Genomic DNA, 23,766 nt, shown 5'->3' on the forward strand with positions numbered 1-23,766 from the left:
GCGGCCTCGTTCCGGGGCGGGCGGGCGCCGATCGCGGCGCGGCGCGGCGCGGCGCGGCGCGGGCGGGCGGGCGGGCAGGCCGGTCGGGGATGCCGCTCGGGCCGCCGCGGTCCTCGTGCCAGTGAGCGCCGCGAGCCGCCGCAGCCATGACGGTGGAGTTCGAGGAGTGCATCAAGGACTCGCCGCGCTTCAGGTGCGCCCCCCGGGCGCGGCGCGGCCCTTTGTGATCCGCCGGTTCGCAGCCCCTCTGGGTACCCGGGACCGCCGGGGGATGGGGCGCGGGAGGGGGAGCCGGTGCCGCCTTTGTACCCGGCGCCCGGGCTGGAGGCCAGAGCAGGAGGACTCGCCTTGGACAAAGCCCTCAGTAACCACAGCCCTAGAGCCCGGAACAAAAGATGCCCCTTGTGCTGGTCGCCGCGCGCGAAGGGTGCGCGCGTGGGGCGGGGCGGCCTCTGGCGCGGCCACCTCTCCGTGGGAGTGTCCGTCCGCTTTGTGTCTAGACCTTCTGCGGGCCACCTGCACAGAGCTGAGACCTTGCCGGGCCCTGCAGCCCGACTCTGGCTAGGGTCGTCTGGGTGCGTCGGGTGTCTGCCCCTGGAATCTGTCTTGGTTCCTGTGCCCGGAGTAGTCAAGGGGGCGGGCAGCTGGAGCCACAGTTAGGGCTTGGGGAAGCTGCTTGGCAGGGTGACCTAGATGCCTGGCAGGGTGGGGGCTATCTGAGCAGACTGGATTCGAGAGACTGGTGGAGGTTCTGGGCTGTGCCTGGCCATGGGTTTGTGCTTTTAGTCCTTCCTGGGAGTGCAGGCGGGCTTATCTGTGTGGACATGTTCATGGTGTGCATGCATCTGCTCTAACGGGGCACCTCTTGTGTGTCAGGTGCTCATGCTTGTGCTTGGGTACACTCGTATGAATTCTGCCCCTCTGCACCCTCCCTTGAGGTGCCAGCCCTTGGACATGAATGTGTGGGTGAGCTGCGCCCCTGGACTGCTGCTAGATACAGAGTGGGTGTTTATCATGCAAGGATGAGTTTAGGCACTAAGCGCATGTTAGTTTGTTCCTCTGTATCCCAGCACAGGGTACGTGTTTATGCAGCAAATCCATGAGTACACACTTTGTGTGTGTTGTGCTTCTGCGTGCATCCATGTTTGATGGCACATGTGCCTGTCAGGCCTTGGCACACTTGCACTGGGTTGTGTGCATGTGTATGTGTGTGTGCTGAGTCTTTGAGGTGTGTTAGCAAGAGGGCCTGTGTGCGGTGCCTGGTGGGCCTCAGCATCGGTGCTCTCACCTCTGAGTCCCTGGATCCAGCGCCTTGCCCAGCTGCTTCACAGGGAGTCAGCAATGAAGGCCAGGGAAGACTGGATGAGGGGTAGAGACTGGACCAGAGAGTGGCCCCTGGCCCTGAGCAGAGGGCTAATGGTCACCTCTGCTCTCCCATCTTACATTCCTGACAGTTGATGGGGGGAATGTGAGCAACTCAGGTACCTACGATCCTGGGCTGGGGGCACCCACAGTGGGGCAGCTCCAGGCCCTCCCTCCCACCCCAGCCTGCTTGCCAGGGGGCACCCACAGTGGGGCAGTGGATGCAGCTGATGCCTGGGCTTTGCTAGGTTTTCTTTGAAAGTACCTGGCTAAGACCCCAGGGTGGGGGCCAGGGAGATGCCCCTGACCTTGGGCCACAGAAGCTGCACTGTGTGGGTTTCAGGGTTGGGCTGAGATTTAACCAGGTTTTGAGGCCTTTGGGGGGTTCCCTTGTCCGTGTGCCCTCAGGTGCTGCTGAGGATGTAACATGGACTTCCTGGAGGCCAGCTTGGGGGCCAGGGTTAGGGTAGAGCTGGGTGGGAGAACGTGGTCAGCATATAGGGCCAAGTGACCCCAGCCCTGGGGGAAGAGGGACCCTGTCTGTGTGCTTGTGGCCTGGGCAGAGCCCTAGAGCCCTGGGTGCCTGTGGCTGGAGGGCTCCAGGCTCTCTCAGACTCACCGGGGCACCGCCCACCCCTTGTTCATAGTGCCCCCTCCCCTGGGTGGGGCTTCAGGCGCTGAGTCATGGCTCTGGTGGGGAAGCCAGCCTCACCCTCCTACCCACCATCCAAGCTGCTGAGGAAATCCTGGAGGGATGGCAGGAGAGGAGGCCTTGGTCCATGGAGGTGGGAGGAGAGAGATGAGGGGCATGGGGCCCCCAGGATGGGCTCTCTGCTGAGTGCCCACCTCACCCCCATGAGCACATTGTCACCATCTGGTACAGCGCCCCCCACCAGCTCTCTAGGGACCAGCTGCCCCCTCCCCGCCCTCCTGGCTCAGGGGAGATGGCCCTCCATGCAGCTGCCCAGGGCAGTTGGGGTGACTGGGGCTCCAGGGGCCGTGTCTCTGCTCTGCTCTGCAGTATCCTCTCCTGGGCGGGTGGTCCTTCCATACCCTGGGCCCCTGGGTTGTGGGGAGGGGAGAGGCTACAGCGATGGTCAGGATCCTGTAGTCTCAGGCTGGGCATCCTGCTGGGGGTGGGGCAACACTGGTCTAAGCAGACGTCCCCTCTGACCCCTTCCTGCTCTGGAATTCAGAGACCCCTCAGCCCTGGGGCAGGGATGAGGGCTGCTCAGAGTGGAGGAGGACAGGGGATCTTCCAAGGGCCCTGACAAGGCAGCCTGGCACCCCTCCCCCACAGCTCCTAACTGAGGGAGTACTGAGCTGCCCCGCACATGAGGGACTAAGTCCCTCTCCCCCAAGCCTGGGAAACCCTGGAACATGGCCCTCTTCTACCAGCCACAGGGCAGCAAAGGGCCATTAGACCTGGACAGCCTCCTCTGCCCTGGCCCTGGCCCTGGAGGCTGCCTCCAGCCCCTGGCCCGAGCTCCATTCCACGTTGTCCCTTGTCCCCAGGAAGCCAGATGGGCCCAGCTCACCAGCTGAGTGGGTTGGGGGGGCCCTGGGATCCTGGCCCTCTTTCTCTGTTTCCTGTTCCCAGAGCATTGGGGGCGGGGGGGGGGGTGGGGAGTCACGTGCCTGATCCATCTGCCTCTCGCCTCGCCTTCCGGGATTCTCTGTCCACTGGCTTCTCTGGTGATGTCATCGTTAACTCTTCCCTCCCCAAGGCAGCCCCATTGTTAGGCCGTCCCAGTGGGAGTGGGCTCCTCCAAGGTCTGACCCACTGCTCCTTCCAGGCAGACAGGGCCAACTTGGTATTTGAGGTTGGGGGAGTAGTTGGGAGGTAGGGGCATGCCTCTGCTGGATGTCTCACTGTGCCAGGGAGCAGCCCCAGGTTTGCAGGCTCTGCTGACACAGGTCTGCGCCAGGGTCCGCCAGCCCCAGGCCAGAGTGGGCTACAGCTGAAGCTAAGGACTGGGGGGTCCAGATGGGGTCTGGGGTCAACTCTAGCCTTGGAGAGGTGTATAGGCTGGGCCGGGGGGCAGTGACTAGTGAGGCCCTGCATGTCCCCCTCCACAGGGCCCCGGCCCCTCCCTCTGTGCTAGGGACCACCCCCTCTCCTGTCCACAGACCCCATTTGGGGGCATCACAGCTGAGTAGGCCTCTATCTGCCTGGGATGGTGGTGGGCCCTGGAGGCTCTGCAGCCGTGGAGTCATGGTCCAGGTCCTGCCCCCTCTCGTCCTCCCTCTTCCGTGCCCCCACCCCAGTCCCCATGTCTTAGTCTGTCCAAGGGGTGTGGAGGAAGGTGGCCCTGCAGGAGCCAGTGGCTATCGACAGAGCAGCCCCTTCCCACTGCAGACCCCTTTGGGGAGGTGCCTGGGGAGACGAAGACCAGCTAAGTCGGTGGGGGAGGCTCGCTGCAGGCGGGTCTCCAGCCACCCTGTACCCGTCACAGGGCAACTATCGATGAGGTGGAAACGGACGTGGTTGAGATCGAGGCCAAGCTGGACAAGGTGAGGGAAGGGCCTGGGGGCACACAGAGGGCTTGGTCCAGCTCACTCACAGCCACCAATACGAGCACAAGTGTGTGTTTATGCATAGCACGTGGGCCTGGCTGTCACTGGCCTTCATACCTGCCGCACACACACCTGTGTCTGGGTAGTTTCCTTTCGCCAAGCCAAGGAGGGGAGTCTTGGGGGAGGCAGGGGCAGCTGCTGGGGGGCTGTGCCTCTGAGTGGCTGGGTTAGGGGCCTGGGGCACAAGCAGGAGGGGAGGAGGGGTGGCATCCATGAGCCCCTGCTGGCTGATCCTGCTGTTCCTTGGCCAGGACTGCATGCCCACCCCAGTCCTGGGGTCCCTGCTCCTGGCTTCCCTCTCTTGCTCCCACCTCCCACACTGGAGCCAAGGCCTGGGCAGTGCCAAGCTGTTGCCCAGCACCAGGTGGGCTTAGGACAGGTGGTGGGCAGTGGCCTTCTCTGCCTAGGGCTGCCCAGCTGTGTCCTGGGCACTGATGGGCCCTGAGCTGAATTCCGGCTGCCCTGGCAGGGTCCCAGCCCATGTGGTCTGGCCTTGGTGGTGGTGAGGGCTGGGTGCACAGGTGGCATGAGTGTCCCCCATCCGTCCTCTCCTGTCTGCAGCTGGTGAAGTTATGTAGCAGCATGATCGAGGCAGGCAAGGCCTACGTCACCACCAACAGACTCTTCGTGAGTGGCATCCGAGACCTGTCCCAGCAGTGCCAGGGCGACACTGTTATATCGGTGAGGGGCAGCTGACCTCTGACCTCTAGGCAGGGGCAGGCACAGGCAGGCAGCCCCTTGAGGGTGCCCCTGCCCTGGGAGCAGGTGGGCGTTTGTGCTGGGCCACAGGGGCCACTCTGTGGCTAGTGGGTGGGAGGTACTGACACTGGGGGCACGGCAGTCCCATTTAAGCAAGGGTCTCCCCACCCACCCCCAGGAATGTCTGCAGAGGTTTGGAGACAGCCTGCAGGAGATGGTCACCTACCACATGGTGAGCCCTGATGGGGGGAGTAGGGGGGTACTGCGCTTCCTTATAATCGCTGTCATCCCTTCCCAGGCAGCCACCCCTCGGGCTTCCTGCAGGCCCCACCCAGCCTGGAAGGCTCTGGGCTGGCTCTGGGAGAGCTGAGCTGGCAGGGGCGGGCTGTGGGGGAGGCCACGTTTCTGCTCCTGCAGTCTGGGTGTGGGGGGCCCACATTGCTGAAACTCTACTGTGTCCCAGGTGAGGGCTGGATAGCCAGCAAGGAGGTGCCTGGAACCTGCCCGTCTGGGGCTGAGGGTGGTGGGGGCTTGGCATAGGTGCCTTAGAGGGTTATCCAGGGCCATCAGACAAGGGTCATTGGCCAGGCTGACCCCACTGCTTCCCAGGATGGGTCTGTATGACCTTGAGCCCCTCAGGGGCCCCCCGCATGGACACACAGAACAGAATGAGGCCCATGTGGGTGGTCAGACCGTGGCCTGGAAACCAGAGCCCCAGACTAAACAAGGGGCCCCTCCCTCACAGGGGAAGTTCAGAAATAAACCAGTGCTGGACAGCTCGTCCGGCTTCAGCAGTCTGTCTATGTGTCTGTCTGCTTCTGGTTAGGGCCCAACCCTCTCCCCATGTTGAGCGGATCTGATTCTGGGTCCAGTTAGCACTGTGGGGGAAGCTTCTCCAGCCCCCTACAACCACTTCACCCTGCCCCCAGGCCAGATCACTCAGGAGCTTCGGCCACAGCCGGACCCTTCCAACTGCAGGGCTGGTCATCCTTAAGGTGGCCCCTCCCCAGGCTGGGGCACTGGCTGTCACTAGGGACCCTGGGTGTGCCTGCTCTGTCTGGGCCATGGGAGGGGGACAGCTTGGGCCTCGAGTCTGAGAGCCAAGTCGGGGAGATGGGCAGGTGGTCACAGCTGTTGTCTCTGGGCGCCGACCCAGGCCTGGGGGCTGCACCTGGTCCCTTGGACCCTGAGAGGCTTGCTCTGTGAGGGTGACCAGCTGGGGCCTAAGTGGGGCTGGACAGGGCATTCTCTGGTTCTTACCTGAGGGGATGGGGCCTGGCCTCTGGGGTCATGTGGGGGCAGGTCCCTGATACCTCCACCTTCCTATGCTCCCAGATCCTGTTTGACCAGGCCCAGAGGTCTGTGCGGCAGCAGCTCCACAACTTTGTCAAAGAGTGAGTGGCCCCAAGGGAGGCCTGGCCTCTCTAGGCCCCAGGAGGGCACGAGGCCACACCCATGCTGGGGTGTTTGAGCTGAGGGAGTCTGGGGCCCTGACACAAGGTCTGCAGGCTCTGGGTGGGGGGCTCAGTGTAGGCCAAGACTGGGCTGAGGAAACAGTGCTGGAGGGCAGGGACCACAGAGGGCAGCAAGAGGGCCCTCAGGCAGAGGTGAGGGCAGGACCATGGAAGGGTCAGGGTCGGGGTCATAGAGCAGGAGGTGGGGACTTGGCGGGGGTCTCAGCTCAGTGCTGTGTGTATAGTTGGGAATCCCCCAAGTGGAGCATCTGGAGTCCAGGGTAAGGCTAGGGGTCACCCCAAGCTGGACCAATTCTGTGGGTGAGGTGGTGAAGGGAAAGGGGGCCCTGGATTGGGGAAGGGACCTGAGGAGGAGGCGGCAGGGAGTGCTGGCTGTAGTGGGTGGGAGGCCAGGACAGGGAGGTGGGGAAGAGGGTTGTGGAGCACAGAGGGGCTAGGAGCAGAAAGAGGGCATTTCTTGAAGGGGGGAGACCCCAGTGCACCCCTCCTCAGTCTCCCTGACCTGACACCCGCCGGCCTCCAGGGACGTGCGGAAGTTCAAGGAGACCAAGAAGCAGTTTGACAAAGTTCGGGAGGACATGGAGCTGTCGCTGGTGAGGAATGCCCAGGCCCCGAGGCACCGGCCCCACGAGGTAGAGGAAGCTACGGGTGCCCTGATCCTCGCCCGGAAGTGTTTCCGCCACCTGGCGCTGGACTATGTGCTCCAGGTGAGTCGCTGGGCCTTGGGTGTCACTGCAGACAGGGACCTGGTGTCTGGAGGGGCCCCTCGGACCTGAGAAAACTTCAGATGCTTGGGGAGGGACCTGGAGGGGGGAATGCCCCGGGCAAAGGCCCAGAGGTGGGGCCGTGCTTGGGACAAGCCAGGGCCAGAGGCTGCAGGACGGCTTGGAGCATGGGGTAGAGTTCATGGCTTTGTCCATGGAGAAACCATGAGAGGAGGGATGGGTACCAGTGTAGGGAGCATCAGATGAGCTGGTGGTCTCGGGGAGCCACAAGCACCCTGAGTGGACACAAGCAAGGTCCGGGCTCAGCCCTGATATCTTCACCTGTTCACTCCTTCCTTGGCAGATCAACGTCCTCCAGGCTAAGAAGAAGTTTGAGATTTTGGATTCTGTGAGTGCTGGGGTTGGGTGCACCTGTTGGGGCCCTGGGCACCATGGCTGGCAGCCGGGCCTCACCTGGGTCCCTACCCCCCCAGATGCTGTCCTTCATGCATGCCCAGTACAGCTTCTTCCAGCAGGGCTATAGCCTGCTGCACCAGCTGGACCCCTACATGAAGAAGCTGGCAGCCGAGGTGAGCCTGCGGGGAGGGGAAGCCAGGGCCAGCGTGTCAGGGGAGGGGGTCCACTTCCCTCTCTGTACCCCTCCCCACAGCTGGACCAGCTGGTGATCGACTCAGCAGTGGAGAAGCGGGAGATGGAGCGCAAGCATGCCGCCATCCAACAGCGGGTGAGGCCCTGCAGCCCTGGCCTCCCTGTGGAGGGGCCCCTCAGCCCTCTCCAAGTGTGGACCTGGGAGCCTGCCGCAAAGACACACTCCCCGTCCCTCCCCAGGCCTGCCCATGCTCAGGCTGATTCTGATCCTCCTTGGAAGAGCAGTCAGAGGTGGGAGTCCTCATCCCTCAGGGTCTCAGCACCGTGAGAGGTCACTTAGAGGCCAGGACCAGCCCCCTCAGCCCACGGGCGCTAGGGCTGGGGCTGGGTGGAGGGTCCTACTGGGGCCTCTCTGCTCCTGGCCAGACGGCTGTCATGGCGCTGCCCTGGGCGGAGATGACTGCTGGTGGGAGCTGCTAGTTCCCAGGAGGAGGCAGCAGGGCTTCACTCACTGGCTCTCTCTCTCCCTGCTCCCGCTCCTCCCGCTCCCGCCCTCAGACGCTGCTGCAGGTGAGTGGGCACCCACGGGGGGGGGGGGGGGGAACAGGTGGGTGGGGCCTCTGTCCGCCTCGCCCTGTTTCAGCACCAAGGACACCTCCGCAGCCCCGGCTCTCCGACCCTGAACACCTCCCGGGGTGTGCCCAGCACCAGCGGAGGCTGCTGAGCTGGGACCGAGTCCCCTTCGGGAGCAGCTGCAGCTGTCCCTTCCCGCCCCCACTCAGCCAGGGGAGCAGGTGGCTGGGCCTCCTCTCCCACTGCCGGACACACAGGACAACGCTCAGTGTCTCCCTGGCCCATGTGAATGGAGCTCTGTCAGGCTGGCTGGAGCAGCCCAGCTGGCGACTTGAATGGGGGACTGAGGACAAGGGAGGCGGCTTCCTTCCTGATCCTACCCAGAGGCTGCTGTCTGTGCTGGGCGGGGGGAGCTAGGGGGTGGGGCCAGAGCGCTCCGGGCCCCCAGCTGTGGCAGGAGGCATCTGCCCCCATGGGGTTTTGGTCAGGAAGTGGCTGTGAAGACCCACCCTCTCAACCTTGGCTGGGGGGAGCCTGGGAGGGCAGCCGTGTCCGCACAGCAGTGGGTGGGTGCTCATGGGGGCTGGGCTCCGACTGCTCCCAGGACTTCTCCTACGATGAGCCCAAGGTGGAGTTTGATGTGGATGCACCCAGTGGGGTAGTGATGGAAGGCTACCTCTTCAAGAGGGCCAGCAACGCCTTCAAGACATGGAACCGGTAAGGGAGGCCCTTCCTCAGGGGACTGCAGGGCAGATAGGTGGGGGAGGGTGCCCAGCCTGGCTTGACCCCTCCTGGCCCATTCCCTATCCAGGCGCTGGTTCTCCATCCAGAACAGCCAGCTGGTCTACCAGAAGAAGCTCAAGGTGCACTGGGCCCAGGGCAGCAACTCCTGGGCCTTCTCACCTGGCCTGGGGGTGGGCAGTTGGGGGGGTTGGTATCACAGGGCTGAGGACACGGATGGGCACCATAGCCTGAGTGGCCAGGGACAGAGACCACTTGAACCCCAGGCAATCTGTGTCCTGGGTAGAGCAGTGAACGGGTGGTCAGGGTGGGGCAGGGGTGGGTGCTGAGCACGAGGACCAAGGCGGTCATGCCCACAGGACGTGCTGACTGTGGTAGTGGACGACCTCCGGCTCTGCTCTGTGAAGCCCTGTGAGGACGTCGAGCGGAGGTTCTGCTTTGAGGTCGTGTCGCCCACCAAGTAAGCAGGTCCTGCCCAGGGCGTGATGTGGCAAGAGCCCCTGCTTGCCCAGGCTGACAGGCCCCTTCCTGCAGGAGTTGCATGCTGCAAGCCGACTCAGAGAAACTGCGGCAGGCCTGGGTTCAGGCGGTGCAAGCCAGCATTGCCTCCGCCTATCGGGAGAGCCCTGACAGCTGCTACAGTGAGGTGGGCCCTCCCTGCATGTGCATGTACAACTCCCACAGGCCACACACCAGCACATATGTGCATTCACACACCAGCACACATGTGCACATCAGTGTGTGTGCCCACATGGGGGTGCAGGCTCGTGCCTCAGGCACCCTGTCCTGTGTCGGCCCCTGTATCTGGGGAGGAAGAGGGGGCCCCCGCTGGGGAGACTGGGGTTGGAGCTCCCATGGGGTTGAGTGACCCCTCACCCGGTCCCCAGAGGCTGGACCGCACTGCCTCCCCGTCCACAAGCAGCATTGACTCTGCCACGGACTCTCGGGAACGCAGCGTCAAGGGTGAGAGTGTGCTGCAGCGGGTGCAGAACGTGGCCGGCAACAGCCAGTGTGGTGACTGCGGCCAGCCTGACCCGCGCTGGGCCAGCATCAACCTGGGTGTGCTGCTCTGTATCGAGTGCTCAGGCATCCACAGGTGGGCCTCCTGGGCGGTGTGGAGGGGGTGGGGGCGGAGCCGTGCCCTGACTCCTCCTCCCTCATCATCCAGGAGCCTGGGCGTCCACTGCTCCAAGGTGCGGTCCCTGACCCTGGACTCATGGGAACCGGAGCTACTGAAGGTGTGTGGGGTCCATTTCAGGCAGCTGGCGGGGGTGGGGGGGGTAGCAGGGTGGGGAGACAGGAGCCGGGTCTGCCCACTTGAGGGGAGGTCTGTGGGCTGGGCTGATGCTGGCCTCACCCTCTCCTGCCAGCTGATGTGTGAGCTTGGAAACAGCACCGTGAACCAGATCTACGAGGCCCAGTGTGAGGGGCCGGGCAGTAGGAAGCCTACAGCCAGCAGCCCCAGGTGAGGTGTGGGGTAGCCTAGGCAGGCCTGGGGAGCCCCCACCCACAAGTGCGGCTTCATGTCTGGTCCTGGTCCAGACAGGACAAGGAGGCCTGGATCAAGGACAAATATGTGGAGAAGAAGTTTGTGCGGAGGCCGCCCTCAGCACCAGCCCGGGAGGCCCCACAGCGCTGGAGGGTGCAGAAGTGCCAGCGTCACCACAGCTCTCCCCGAGCCCCTGCCCCCCGCCGCAGCAAAGTCCGAATGGAGCCCGTTCTGCCCTCTGTGGCAGCCCTGTGCTCAGGTGGGAGGGGGCCGGCAGGTGCACCCCAGTTCACAGGCCTGGGCAGGGGGTGAGCCTCCAGACTATGGACCCCAGGGAGGCCAGGGGTGGGGGAAGGAAGGAGCAGAGCCCCAAGCTCTGCCTGCCTCCCAGCCTGGCCCGGTTACTGCCCTGCTGCAGGCTCCATGGAGCCCAGGTTCCGCAGGGACTCGCTCTTCTGCCCGGACGAACTGGACTCCCTTTTCTCCTACTTCGATGCAGGGGCTGCTGCAGCCGGCCCACGCAGTAAGTCCCCTGCTGCCCACCACCCCCAGCTCAGCCAGGGCAGCTCAGAGCAGGGACCAGGCATGCTTGCTCAGAGGGTGGACAAGTACGGGACAGCTATGGCCACTCACCCAGGGACCGGAAGGATGGGCATTCCTTGCAGGAGGGACTAGTGTAGGGATGGGGAGAGTCTGGGGGCCAAGCAGGGCTAAGGCTGGGACAGTATCTCCAGGGGCTGGGGGTAATTCAGCCACTGACTTGGAGGCTGGAGCCATGACCCTCAGGGAGACCCGTGTGCAGTGTGCACACAGGAGTGTGTATGTGGCATGACTGTGCACATGGGTACATACATGTGAGTGTGTACATGTGTACACACATGGGTGTGTGCACATACATGTGTGTTCGTGGACAGCTGTGTGCCAGACCAGCTCCTGAAAGACAATTGTGTGCATCTTCTCCAGCTCCTCCTGGAGTGGGGGTAGGGGGCACATGCTGCAGGTTGGGGCCCTCCCCGCCCTGTCGCCTGCCTGTAAAGTGTCTAACAGCACCCACTGGCCGGGCGCATCTGGGCCGCCTTTCTGGGCAGTGTGGACAGAAGACATAGACGGGGGCCAAGAATTGGCAGGGCTGATGGGGTGAGCGGGTGCCCTCGGGCAGCAGAGGGCGCTGCCTCGCCGTCCCTCAGCTCTGGGCTCTTCTGTGAGGGCTGCTCTTGGGTGCCGCTCTCTGCTGCCTGGAACCGCGTCTGGATGGAGACCTCCCCGCTTGCATTATGGCGGCGCTTCGGCCCATCCGTCCTGCTAGGGCCGGCCTGAGCGAGGGTGGGGATCACACCCACGGCTGTGCTCCTAGGGGGCGCTTAATCCTTGACTCTGTTGAGCTGTCACTTGATTTCCTCACCTTTCCTCCCATCCTGGGCAGGGCTCTCCTCTGCCCGCTAGTGGGGACTGATCCTGCTCCAGGCAGCATCCCCGGGAGTGTGGGCGGCCCTCCAGCCTTCCCCCAGACGCTCTCAGGACCCCCTCTAGCTGTGGACTTTGCAGGTCTGAGCAGCGACAGCGGCTTAGGGGGCAGCTCCGACGGCAGCTCAGATGTCCTGGCCTTCGGCGTGGGCTCTGTGGTGGACCGCGTCGCTGAGGAGGGTGAGTGCGCGGCTCCCCATCTCCGGCCCTGCGCCTCCCCCGCTCCCGGCCGGTTTACCGGCCCTGATCGCCCTGTCCTCGTAGAGGGTGCAGAGTCGGAGGAGTCCAGCGGCGAGGCGGACGGAGAGGCGGAGACCTGGGGCCTGGCAGACGTGCGCGAGCTGCATCCGGGGCTGCTGGCGCACCGCGCGGCGCGCACCCGCGACCTTCCCGCCCTGGCGGCGGCTCTGGCGCACGGGGCGGAGGTCAACTGGGCTGACGCGGAGGACGAGGGAAAGACGCCGCTGGTGCAGGCTGTACTGGGGGTAAGTAGGCGCCCGGCTGCGCCTGGGCCCAGGTGCAGCGTCTTCACAGCGGCTCTCCCTTGGTGCGCCAGCTTGAAGGGGCGTCGGTGTGGTGGGAGGTGGGGGGCCTGCAAGGAACCGTCTCCGTGGCTTGGCTCCGTCTGAACCATACCGCCTCCCCACGCCCGCTTCCCCAGGGCTCCCTGATCGTCTGTGAATTCCTCCTGCAAAACGGAGCGGACGTGAACCAAAGAGACAGCCACGGCCGGGCTCCCCTCCACCACGCCACGCTCCTTGGCCGTACTGGGTGAGTCGTGGGCTGGTCATACCCTCACTTCCCCCCGCCCCATGGGCCCGGGTTGCCAGCCCACCAGTACCTGCCCAAGGCCTGACCTGACTTGACCCCTCCGCTCTCAGCCAGGTCTGCTTGTTCTTGAAGAGGGGGGCGGACCAGCATGCCTTGGACCACGCTCAGCAGGACCCATTGAGCATCGCGGTGCAGGAAGCAAACGCCGACATCGTCACGCTGTGAGCAGGAGGGCGGTGTGCGTGGGGGACCCTGTGGGCGGTGCGGAGCACTTCACAAGGCCCGCCCTCCTCAGGTCTGGGACGCGGTGGGGTGGGGGCGGGCTAGGCTCTTCCCAAGGCCCGCCCTCTTCCAGGCTCCGTCTGGCGCGAATGGCCGAGGAGATGCGTGAGGCCGAGGCGCCCTCTGGCCAGCCGGGCCCTCTGACCGGCAGCAGCCCCACTGAGCTCCAGTACCGCAGGTGCATCCAGGAATTCATCAGCCTTCACCTGGACGAGAGCTAGGGCAGCGGGGTGGGCGGGACCCCCCCCACCGGCCTGTTTCCGGAGAGCACTGGTGTTCCGGAGCTCCTGGAGGCCCTGCTGCCGGCTCTGCCCTCCTCCTCCAGCGGCCCCCACCCCGGGCCGGAGCAGGACCAGCACTGAGTCTTCTGAAGCTCCAGTCTTCCCCAGGAGGTGTTGCATCACTCCCCGCCCAGGGACCCTGTGTCTTCAGGTGACCCCTTCCTAGGGGGCCTGGGTTGCTCGTGTCACAAACCACTCTCAAGGCCCCATGTCACCTTGTGCTCCTCTCTGCTCCCCCAGGCCCGTGTCACCTCCTGCCCCTCTATCCCTGGGCCCATGCCACTTGGTGCCCCACTCTGCCCTCAGGGCCTGTGTCACCTCGTGCCCCCACTTTACTGCCCAAGGACACTGACCTGCTAGTTGGGTCCCTCCCATGCCCCTAGCCCCTCCGCTGGGCCCTGGGGCTGGTGGCTGGCCACCGGCACCTTGTGAGGGCAGAAGGGACCGCCCATCCAGGGAATCAACCCGTGTACCTCACTTAGCGACCCCAGCATCCAGGCTGGGCTTCTTGGGTGCTTGGGGCTCTGGCCTGGGCCTCAGCCCTGACTGGGCACGGACGTCCTGAGGCCGTGTGGCTGGCCATGCAGCCCCATCTGTCCCTGCCTTTTCCCAGAGCGAGTGGCAAGTGCGTCGCTCTTCCCACCCCTGCATCTGATGTCCTTTGTCATGGACTGAGGGGTTTTCTACAATGACCTCGTTCTCACTTTGTCTCACGTCTTTTCTCTGACTCAAGGACCACTTTGACCCCCAGCTCTGCCCGCTGCTGCGGGGGCTCTGCAGCTCAGCCCTGCCCCCTCACCAGCCTTGACCCTGGCTCAGCCCATGGGGCTTCAGCTCACCCCCAGGGCCCTCTGATGCCTTCTGCATTCCCCTTCCTGGAGCCCTGGGGCAGTGGCTGGGCCTCTCCCCATCTCTACCCTCAGCCAGTCCAAGGCCAGTTGGCTGGTCACTATGCAAAGGCTGCCCAGGGAGGCCCCATGGGCAGCAAGGTGGGCCCCCAACTCCCTCGCCTGCTGGCTGTGACACCCAGAGAGCAGAATTAACTCCTTCCTTTCTCCCTGCTTGAGCTCTGCCCCTACCTCCCACCCCACTGCCTGCGCCAGGGCCTTTGCTAGGGCCTCAGCTGGCGGGACCCGCCTCCACTCCAGATCACAGTTAATAAACAGCCGCTTGCACCCGCTTCCTCGCCTCACCCGCCTCACTCTGCTCTGTCTCGACTGGGGTGGGGGGGTCACCTGCCTTCCCCAAGGGGCGGCCCTGCGTGGGACAGCACCAGTGGTGTCCTCAAAGGGTGCAGTAAGCTGGAACCTGAGGGCCTGCCTGAAACCTGGGCTCCATTGATTAAAATCAGTTCCTGATACTCCATTCTGGCTGCCCCGCCCTTTTCTAGGATAGACACTAACTGGCGAGGATGGTCTGGTCCTAGCCTTGTCCCCTAGGCAAACTCTGCCCCATGTCCCCTACCCCACAACCCCCACAGCATCTGTGACTGAGGATGTGGCAGTACTATCTGGTTGGAGGTTTTCAGCTCACTCAGGAAACCAGGAGGGCAGGAGAAAACACCCTAGCCACCAGGTGAAATCATTTTATTGCAAAGTGTCCCCAGGTCACTGAGTGCCTGGGCCTGGCCCTGCCCTTCCTCCCATTGGCCCCAAGCTGAGTGAGGCTCTGCCCAATGCCTGCACACACCTACATGTAGGTACAGACAGACCTGTTGACACAGAAACATGCGGACATATGTCACTGGCAACAAACAGACACACTCCCATGTGGAGCGCCCCCCACACACGGGCACACACTCCACTTGGGCAGATGCTCCATCACAACCAGAACATGGGAATCCAGAGTGGTGGGGATGCTCCCTTATTCCCTGCCTGCCCTGGGCCTCCTTGAGACCTGTGAGGCCACCACTGGACAGGGCAGGGTGGATTGGCTAACAAGAAGCCCTTCTGTGCTCTGCCTGGCGGCGAGCCACCCCCCAGCTCTGGTGCTGCTGCTTCCTGGGCCCCAGGTTTGGGTTGGTTGGCCCAGGAAGCCCCATGGGGCTTGACTGGCCCACCCTGGGCAGTCAGGAGAGCCCACCGCTGCCACTGCCCCTAGGATCAGGCCAGGTTCAGACTGGTTCAGGTGTCAGGGGTCTCTGGGGCCCACGCTTGGCTGAACTCAGCCGAGACTCCTGCTGAAGTCCCGGCAGCATCTTGGTAGGTGAAGGCAGCCAGGCCCCGGGGCATTCGACGTTGTGTCTGCAGCCACTGGTCCACTGGCTGGCCTCTGGCTCGGAGGGTGCACCCTTGTGGCCGCCCTGGGCTGGCCCCGAGACCCACAGAGCCAGCGGCAGCACAGCAGTAGGGTGAGGGCTATGGCGTCCAGTAGCAGCTCTAGCACCTCCACAACCGAGAGGACGGAAGAACCGAACCACAGGCTCCAGAGGCTGCCCATGGCTGAGAGCAGCTGTGGCACCTGCGGGTGTTGGCAGTGGTGAGCAGAGGCCCAGGTGCTGGCCCCGCCCCTCTCCCGGCCCTGGCCCAGGAGGCAGCTCACCGAGTAGACCGGTGTCTCGTCCACCGTGCGGTAGTTGAGCTCCTGATAGAAAATGTTCACCTTGGCCAGGCTGATGCTGGGGCAGGGCTCAGGTGAGAGGGGCTGAGCCCCAGACCTGCTGGTGGGGCCCTCTGTGCGGGCCCTGGAGGGCGAGGAGGGCAGGGGCAGCGGCCAGGACTTGATAGAGGCAGAAGATGGCCATGGGTTCCGTCGGCTTGGCTCACCCAGCACAGCCAGGACCCAGTCCTGCACACAAAAAACTTGCTGTGGCCGCGGCTCCTCCTGGCCCTTGGGCGCTGCAGGGTGGTGTGAGGGCAGGACTGTGGGGACACAGGCCAGTCCTGGGAGGGCTCTCTGCCCGTGATCTCCCTACTTGTCCATCCCTCAACCCCCACTTTGGGGACTCACAGCTGATGTGGAGGAAGGCCATCTGGAGGTCCCGGCAGAGAGCTTGTACGAAGACTCCCTGGGAGAGACAGCCCCGTCACATCCCTGTGTGCTGGCCCCCGGCAGACCAAACAGAGCCCAGCACACCCCCTCACCTGCAAGGCCGCGGGCATCGGGTGGTGCAGGGAAGCTGGTGGGTCTTCAGTTTCTGGTAGAGGTGGTGGAAGCAGTGACCTGGGGAGACAGTCACGGGTGAACCTATGAGAAGCGACCCAGGGGCGGTGGGGAGGTCTGCTGTCGGCCAAACAGGCTGGTAGGGTGGGGCGGGGAGCTCACCCCAGGCTGGGTGCCGCATGTAGCTGCAGTACTCGGCCCCCGCCGGCAGAGGGTAGAAGAAGTAGCCGCAGGAGCAGGTCTCCACCATCAGATGCTGAAAGCAGGAGACCAGACAGGCCTAGGGGGACAGTGGGGGCTGAAGCTGGGGGTCCGGAGCAGCTGCCCCTCTCCCTGGCCTGCCTGCCTCCCCTCCTTCCCACTGGCCTGCTCCCCCACCCACTCCCCAGCCCCTTCCCTGGGCCCCTTCCCCGCCTCCCCATCCTCCACGCCCAGACTCACCTGCCTGGTGTAGGAGGTGTTGTACAGTAGCTGCACGTCCACGCTGCCTGTGCTGTCCATGCACTGCCCATAGGGGCTCCCGAGCCGGTGCACCTCGTCCTGGGGGAAGTGGGACTACTCAGTCCTGCTGCCTCGAGCTGGAGGTCCTGCCCCCACCCCCCAGGGTTGGAAACAGGCTGAGAGCCTGGAGGCAGGGGAGGCCCACCTCACGGATGTCAATGGTGGTCTCTGTCCCTGGCCGGATGCTGAAGCCCTGATGCTCCAGGAAGGGCGTGTGGTCTTGTGGGTGGATCATGACCTTGATGCCAGCCTTCGTGGACAGTAGAGGGAGGTGGTCCAGCTGCTCAGCCCTGAGGACCAGGCTGATCCCTGGGGGAGGCCAGGGGTGAGGCCAGGTCGGCCTGGACACCCCGCCCGCACCCAGTCCCGGCTGGCACTCACTGTGGGTGACGCCCGGTCGTTGTGCGGCCCAGACACCATTGAAAGTGTAGCAGCTGCCGTAGGTGGGGTGGTGGGATGTCTGGAAGTGCCTGGAACCAGGGGCCATGCTCAGACAAGCACACGCCCTCCACCCACCACCCTGCTGTGTGTGGCCTGGGGTTCTCGGGAGGGGAGCACAGGTGCCTTGTCTCTGGAGGGAGCCGTGGGGCCGGCAGACCACTGGGTGGGGTGGGGGGAGCGGACACTGGTCTGTACTCACTGGGCATGGCAGTCCCGGTCATCGTAGCGGCAGGAGAAGACAAAGTGGCTGCCGTGGCTGTCCTCGTGGGCAGCGGGCAGCAGGGCCAGGATGTTTATGTAGTGGAAGCGGTACCACTCCCGGGCGGCCACCACGCCGGAGGAGTAGGCCCGCTCAACACAGTCGCCGCCAGTGCTGTTACACTGTGGGGCATGGGGTCAGTGTGGGCGCAACTGGCCTGCCCGAGTCCCATGCAGACCCCCCGGGCTGGACACTCACCAGTTTGAAGCCCACTCTGTTCTGGCCGTCCAAGGGCCTCAGCCTCTGCAGGCGGATCCTACGGTCCAGATGGAAGGCGGGCTCTGGACCTGGGACCTCGGCCCCCAGGGCGTCCATGCTGTCGCTAAAGTTGAACCGATACAGGGAGTAGATGCTCTCCCGGGCAAAGTCATCCAGAACCCGCAGATGGTGGCGGGCTAAGTGTGGCCTGGGGGCAGGGCAGGGGTGGGGGTCAGAGTCAGAGCCAGGGCCCCTTAGCACGCGCACTTTGGAGAGAGCCAAGCTGGCCCCCAGGCACTGATCCCGAAGTCGCAGACAGGATAGGAGCCCCCCACCCCGTGCCATCCTCAGAAACCTAGAAGGTGGTTCTGAATACAGAGCCGGGGCTGCAGAGGGAAGTCAGACCCCCGGCCTGGCCTGCCTCCCACCCCCGGGACCCCATCCTCCTCTGGCTCATTCACAGCCCTTCCCTGTCTTTGCTCTGTTGACTCCACACTGCAATGTTACCCTGCTCCCCTCTCCTGGGCACCTGCTCTTCTGGAAAGCCTCCGGCTCTCCTCCCCTCCCCATCCTGGGCTGCCTAACTCCTGAAGGTCCCTCCAGCCTGGCACTGGTCACAGTAACACTCAGCTTATTCTTCTTGTCCTTTAGCCCTGCCCCTGGGGCACAGAGCAGGAAGAGGTGGGTTGTCCTGCTGTGACCGCACCAGGTGAGGGGCCCCCAGGCTGGACCAGCCCTCACCGGTGTGGGTTCATGTCGCACAGAGTGACCGATGGGAAGAGCTTGCGCTCCGAGTGCACGGACACTGTCATGATGACCGGGTAACGCCAGTACTGCTCGAAGAGGAGTGCGAACTGCCAGTAGAGCACGCCCAGGGCTCCTGCCAGCAGTAGCCCCCAGGAGGCCGTCTTGAGGCGGTTCTGGCTGGAGCAAACAAGGCGGATGGTGCCGTGGATAGTGGAGTTGGTGCAGAAGAAGGTGACCAGCTCCCTGAAGGAGGCGTGCAGCTCTACCAGCCTCTCTCCATGTTCCTCCTCGGGCAGCGTCGGTGGGGATGCCTGGGGGCATGTCCAGGTTCCTGGCCCCCCACCCACTGTTTGGCCCGTGCCTTCAGCCTGCATCTGAGAAGTGAGACTCAGCGGGGCTCCAGCCCACCACTTGGCCTGACCCCACCCGGGTCTCCCCACCTGGGCCATCAGCCTTCCATTCTCCATGCCTGGGAATTCCCGGAATTGTCACATCCCTCAGCCACCTGTGGCCTAGCCCGGCTTGCTGATGCTTGAGAAAAACCCCATCAGAAGCTGGTCCATAACATGGGACCAACTCTGTTGCCCCTACTCCCGTGGTGACAAGCAGGGCACCAAGCAGCCTCTACAGGCGTGTCTTATGGCCAGAGTTGAGCCTGGGTGGTGGAGCAGGGACAGCAGGGGACATAGGCTCTAGGCTGTGCCAGGCCTTGTTGGAAGGTGGCTCAAGGCTGGAGGCTTGGGTGGGTCTCTGCTGCCATCTGCCAAGTGGGGCAGGGGCCTCTGGTGAGGGGCAGCCAGGTGACCTGCTCTGAGTGGGCCTAGGGCCCAGCATTGGGGGTTGACTGAACCCTGGGCCCCAACAGCCTCCAACAAACCTCAGTGGCCAGCATAGCCATGCTGGATTGGGGCCAATGGAGCCACACAAGTCCAGCCACATCTGGGCCAAGGGTCAGGCCTGTAGCCTGTTGGGAACTGTGGGCCTGTGTGGGGGTGTTGTCCGCCGAGCTGAGTCCAGGGATGCTCTGTTTGTGGGCCTCGGGCTTCCAGAAAGTAGGCAGCAGTCTGGCCAGACATGGTGGGGACCTGAGGGCTCCAGGGAGGTTGACCTGAGGCCTGCCTGGCCCCACTCCCACCCGGAGGCTCCAGCATCCTGGGACCTTGGTCCCTCAGTGCACAGGGCCATGGGGCCTGACCAGGTCAGGCTGGCTGGCCCGGGACACGCACTGAGTCACTGCCTGGGCTTCCTACGGACTTTCCAGAGTGTCCCCATCTTGGTCTGAATCATTAGGCCTCTTGCAGCTGGGGTGTAGCCTCCTGGGTTCTGGCCCCTCTAGGCAACTGGGCCTGGGCTGATGCCTTGGGAGGGGGCTGAGCCAAGGAAGGGCCTGGTGTGTCTCAGCCAGCACATGCTGGCCTGGACACCCAGCACCCACCAGCTGCCTGGGGCCCAGGTAGGAGGTGGGGGTGGTCAGCCCGGGCCTCAGGTTTGTGGAGGCGGCCAGGCCAGAAAAATGTGCCAGCATGGGTGCTGCTGGTGGGCCCCCTGTGGCACAGAGCGCTGCCCACACGGGTGTCCCGTGACCACATGGAGCCCTCACAGGGCAGCAGGACCTTTAGCTTCGTGATATAGGCGAGGGAAAAGGGCCTCCAGAAGGTTCTTTCCGACTCCAGTAACCATGTTTCCAGACTGGCCACCTCCCACCCTGGCTGGGGCTGCCAGGCAGGAGGAAGGTAGCTTCCTGAGATGGGGGGTGGGGTCCCCGACACCTCAGCCACGGCAGGAGTGGGGGTGCACCACTCCTCCACACAGTACACGCACGCACACAGCTGTGCACACACACACACTCCTCTCACACACAGCAAGCCCTCTGTCAGTAGGGGTGCATGACAAAGGCGTGGATGGGAGCCTCTGCCCTTGCCCCGCCTGTGCCTGTGCTCCAGACGATGTGGGGGACATGGCCCCTCCACCTCAAGCCGGGGAGACCCCAGTGACGGCCCGCCCTGATGCCCTGGTACCTCGAGGCTGCACCCTCCCTGTGCATGGGCATCCATCCTCTGGTGCTGGCGGCTGCAACAGCGGTGACTGTAGCAGTGCTGATGGCACTTCTAGCAGGTGACAAAGTGGGCTGTGGCCCGAGGCTGGCCAAGCAGCCTCCTGTTTATAACAGGCTGGGCGTGGGGAGCGGTGGTGGGGCGGAGCCTGGCAGGGAAAGCCACATCTGCTCTGGTCCCGGAAGGGGAAGCCTTTGGGGTAGGGATGGGGGTCCTTCACCTCAGTGAGGCTCTCTTGCCCACGTTCCTGGAAGTGAGGTCTGGGGGCCTGGCCCTGGCAGTGGGTGAGGGGCTCCAGGTTTCTGGAGGGTGAAGAGGGACCCCACTCCGGTAGACCCTGGGGTGCCTGGCCCCCTCCCCTGTCCACTCTCCTCCCACCTGGCCTGGGAGAATGCTTGCTTGCCTCCACCTGCCCAGCTCTAACCACAGGTGTCTGTGGCCAGGGGTCCCCAGGCAGGGGCCTCCACTCCCAGAACATGGGTGTCCCTTGGTGCTGGCTGCCCAGCCCCTGGGACAGGTACCTACTGTGGGAGTAAGTTGGGGCCTGGGTGGGCAGGTGGTGCCCATAGCTCAGCCTCCCAGGAGGCACAGAGACCCTGCGCCAGCCACACACCACATTCAGGGTCCAAGTCCACCACCTCCCGGCTGAAATCTTCGGCCCCAGAGTGATTGCCTGAGGCCAGACAGTGTGTGAAAGGCTGGAGAGCCCCCAGGAGGACCCACGGGGAACCCAACAGGGTTCCATGAGGCCAGAGGCCTCACCATCCCAAATAATCAGACCCTCCGCTTGGCCCTCTGCCCCTCCCACACAGGCTCTGGGTTCCTGACGGCCCACCCCAAATGGGTGCTGAGATGAGGGAGGAAGCCCCCACCTTCGCTAGGCCCTTCTGGTGGGGGTTTGGCTCTGAGGAGGGGTGAGGTCATCAGCCTCCTGCCTTTGGAAGGGGCAGATGGCAGCCGGGGACCTCTGGGAGAGGGAAGTCACGCTCAGGGAAGAGCTGGCCCTGGACTCATCTAGGTGTGAGTGCGAATCACAGCTTCCTCAGTCATCGGCTGTGTGACGTTGAACAAATTACTCAACCTCTCTGAGCCCGTTTCCTCAAGCACAAAGTGGGGCTGAGTTTCCTCTTGAAGCTCGAGATTCAAAGGTGAGACCAAGTGATGTCACAGAGCTCGCATCAGAGCCCCATCTTCCTGCTTCTGAGGAGGCTGCTCCAGAACCCACCTTTGGGAGGCCAGAGACACAGAGACTGTGGCCAGTGGCAGTGAGGCCAGCAGCCCCCTCCTCCCTTCCCTGCCTGACCCCTCTCCTGCCTCCCCAGGCTCCTCCAGTGCCTGGAGGAGCAGAAGGCGCTGTCTGGGACCAGACAGGGCATCTCCAGCTTCTCACACAACAGGGGCTTGTGTGACTGCTCCTTGACAGCTGTGTGTTGAGAGAATTAGAGAAATTATTTAGGGCCCTATGTCCCCCACCCTCTCTCCAGAGGGACAGCTGGCCCCAGCCTGCTGAGCATGGCCCCATTGAGCCTTCAAGTGGTGGCTTTCCCTGAAGCTGGACCTAGGGACACCAATGTGCCTCCTTCCAGACTGTGGACACCCAGCACTTCATGGGACCCCTGGGCTCCACTTTCACACCTGTGGGTGTCTCCACCCTCAGAGACAGCTAAGAGTTGGTCCTGGAAGGATTCTGGTGCAGCAGCTATGAAGTCTGAGCCAATGGGCTCTGCATGTGTGCCAGATTCTGGGGGCCAGGGGCATCCGCCCCAGCCTGGGGGGCTGCACCATCTGGAGTCCCTGCCCACTGGCAAGTAGGAAGCCTCCTCGGTGCTACTGCAGCACCTCCCTGTCCCCCAGGTCCTGACTGCAGTGTCAAGCAGGGATTCCGGCCACCACGGAGGGGGCTCCTCGAGGTACTGGCCACTAGAGATGGGCCGAGTGTGTGATGTTGCCCGTGTGGGGCTCAGGGTCTGGTCTTGTGTCTCTCTCACACCTGCACTTGAAACACCCAGCGCCTCAGGGCAGCCTCCCTTACATAACTCTCCTCAAGCTAAAAACAGCTGGGCCCGCCCTGCGTGGGGATGGCAGAGCCCGGAGGAGGCAGGGGAGAGAAGGAAGCTTGAGATGTTTTCTGAGTGTGGCAGCAGGAGGTGGAGCCTGGGACCGCCAGCCTCCCCATGAGGAAGGAGGGCCAGGGCCAGCGAAGCTCACTCGCGGCAGGGGGAGGTAGCAGGCTGCTTCCCCCCGGCTGGCTGGCCTGGTGCTGGCCTGAGGGGCGATGGGCACTTCTGTTTCTGCCCCTGGGCCTGGGCCAGCACTGCAGTGACTGCTCATATCTTGTCTGAGGTGCCCCGGGTGGGCCAGATTCAGTGGCGATCATGGCCCCGTCTGCCTTCTGCCAGTGGCCATGGCTGGACCCGTTGGAGCTTGGAGTCCACTGTCAATGGTCATGTGGTTAGTACCCCTGACCGGTGCTGTATACTGAAAGGCAGTCAGGGTTGTGGTCAAGGGTGAGACTTTGGGGTTTGAACCCCAGATCTGCCTAGCGACAGCCTCTCTGGATTAGTCCCAGCTGATGACCAAGGCCTGTCTCACAGTCAGTGCAGCGTCTGCCCTGGCACAGCCCTGTGGGGGCACACCCCAGCCCCCACTCACCAGGAAGGGTGGTGAGGAGTGTGCTGGCCCGCCTGCTGCCCAGCCCTCCTGTATCCAAACCCCCACCCGAATGCCATCCTCACCTGCTCCAAAGTGCTTCCCAGTGCTATCCCAGAGACTCTCTGCTCCCCAGGGACTTCCCTGGACTCCTCACCTCCCTGCTCTGCCTCCCCCTCCCCCAGGGCCTGGGAGGGGACCGTGGGAGCAGAAAGTGAGGCTCAGTGCAGCGGCCACTGCTGCAATAATGACCCTATTCATGGGCTAGGCGGAAAATTCAGTCGGAGAACAGTGTAACTCTTTTTATGAGGACAGCTCTCCCCCTGGGCAGGGGCTGGGCAGGATTCCTACGCTGGACCCCACCTGGCACAGGTTCCAGTGGGGCTCCTGGCTCCACAATCACTGCGGTCACACAAGGTCACCCAGGATTCGATTCTCAGGGACCCAGGTGGTTCAGTCGCCAGGGACGCGGACTGCCTTCAGCGCTTCCCTGTTAAGTGGGCACAAGAACTGGGTCCTCCAGGCGGGACTGGGCCGATTCTTTGGAAGGGGGCGGTGGGAGGGTCGAGGTACCAGGGAACTTGGGCGGGGCTCATCCCGGCATCTCGGGGGTTACCTTCTAACTGGGCCTGTTTTCCCGCGGAAGGCAGGGGATCATGAGAAGGGGAACGTGCAGGGTCGGGGGGCCCCGGAGCCCGGCGGCCGCTGACAGCGATGTGGCCGAGGGACCAACAGGAGGGCCAGCCGTGGCTGATTGGGCCAGACCTGCCCTGAGCTCGTTCTCCGCC

At 63.9% G+C, this 23,766-nt stretch overlaps 2 protein-coding genes across 4 annotated transcripts; one reads left to right on the forward strand and one right to left on the reverse strand.

Moving 5' to 3' along the window:
- The first annotated feature begins 67 nt into the window (after window positions 1-67).
- ACAP3 (ArfGAP with coiled-coil, ankyrin repeat and PH domains 3) lies at window positions 68-14,207 on the forward strand. Its single transcript, XM_061383114.1, has 24 exons — window positions 68-193; window positions 3,819-3,876; window positions 4,501-4,620; window positions 4,817-4,870; window positions 5,974-6,032; window positions 6,637-6,820; window positions 7,182-7,226; window positions 7,312-7,407; window positions 7,488-7,562; window positions 7,985-7,996; window positions 8,604-8,716; window positions 8,811-8,862; window positions 9,100-9,200; window positions 9,275-9,386; window positions 9,628-9,836; window positions 9,909-9,978; window positions 10,111-10,205; window positions 10,283-10,488; window positions 10,648-10,752; window positions 11,775-11,873; window positions 11,958-12,178; window positions 12,355-12,464; window positions 12,575-12,685; window positions 12,820-14,207. The coding sequence occupies exons 1-24, from the start codon at window positions 147-149 to the stop codon at window positions 12,965-12,967; spliced, it is 2,502 nt and encodes an 833-aa protein (XP_061239098.1). The 5' UTR covers window positions 68-146; the 3' UTR covers window positions 12,968-14,207.
- A 374-nt stretch (window positions 14,208-14,581) lies between these two features.
- Window positions 14,582-23,763, reverse strand: SCNN1D (sodium channel epithelial 1 subunit delta). Of its 3 annotated transcripts, none has more exons than XM_061383108.1 (12): window positions 20,294-23,763; window positions 18,270-18,649; window positions 17,529-17,736; window positions 17,271-17,452; window positions 17,012-17,100; window positions 16,776-16,939; window positions 16,571-16,669; window positions 16,292-16,409; window positions 16,111-16,189; window positions 15,977-16,034; window positions 15,569-15,814; window positions 14,582-15,487 (listed from the first exon to the last, which is right to left on the reverse strand). In XM_061383108.1, exons 1-12 carry the CDS (start codon window positions 20,327-20,329, stop codon window positions 15,191-15,193), a joined length of 1,956 nt encoding a protein of 651 aa, XP_061239092.1. In that variant the 5' UTR covers window positions 20,330-23,763; the 3' UTR covers window positions 14,582-15,190. The 3 variants fall into 3 exon arrangements, with proteins under 3 accessions (XP_061239092.1, XP_061239091.1, XP_061239090.1); XM_061383107.1 differs by having other exon boundaries at window positions 18,270-23,468; window positions 23,595-23,761; XM_061383106.1 differs by having other exon boundaries at window positions 18,270-23,761.
- Between the last annotated feature and the right edge of the window lie 3 nt (window positions 23,764-23,766).

Source organism: Bos javanicus, chromosome 16 (genome assembly GCF_032452875.1).
Source record: "Bos javanicus breed banteng chromosome 16, ARS-OSU_banteng_1.0, whole genome shotgun sequence".
Lineage (NCBI taxonomy): Eukaryota > Metazoa > Chordata > Mammalia > Artiodactyla > Bovidae > Bos > Bos javanicus.

What these genes read in the sequence shown, in the direction of transcription:
- ACAP3 (XM_061383114.1), top strand. Translation starts at nt 147, where the DNA reads ATGACGGTGGAGTTCGAGGAGTGCATCAAGGACTCGCCGCGCTTCAG. An exon ending in AGTTTGAGATTTTGGATTCT is followed by an intron (nt 7,227 to 7,311) that starts GTGAGTGCTGGG and finishes CTACCCCCCCAG; the next exon opens with ATGCTGTCCTTCATGCATGC. An exon ending in TGGTGCAGGCTGTACTGGGG is followed by an intron (nt 12,179 to 12,354) that starts GTAAGTAGGCGC and finishes CCGCTTCCCCAG; the next exon opens with GGCTCCCTGATCGTCTGTGA.
- SCNN1D (XM_061383107.1), bottom strand. Translation starts at nt 18,742, where the DNA reads ATGGAGAATGGAAGGCTGATGGCCCAGGTGGGGAGACCCGGGTGGGGT. An exon ending in TGCGACATGAACCCACACCG is followed by an intron (nt 17,737 to 18,269) that starts GTGAGGGCTGGT and finishes CCCTGCCCCCAG; the next exon opens with GCCACACTTAGCCCGCCACC. An exon ending in CCACCATTGACATCCGTGAG is followed by an intron (nt 16,670 to 16,775) that starts GTGGGCCTCCCC and finishes CACTTCCCCCAG; the next exon opens with GACGAGGTGCACCGGCTCGG.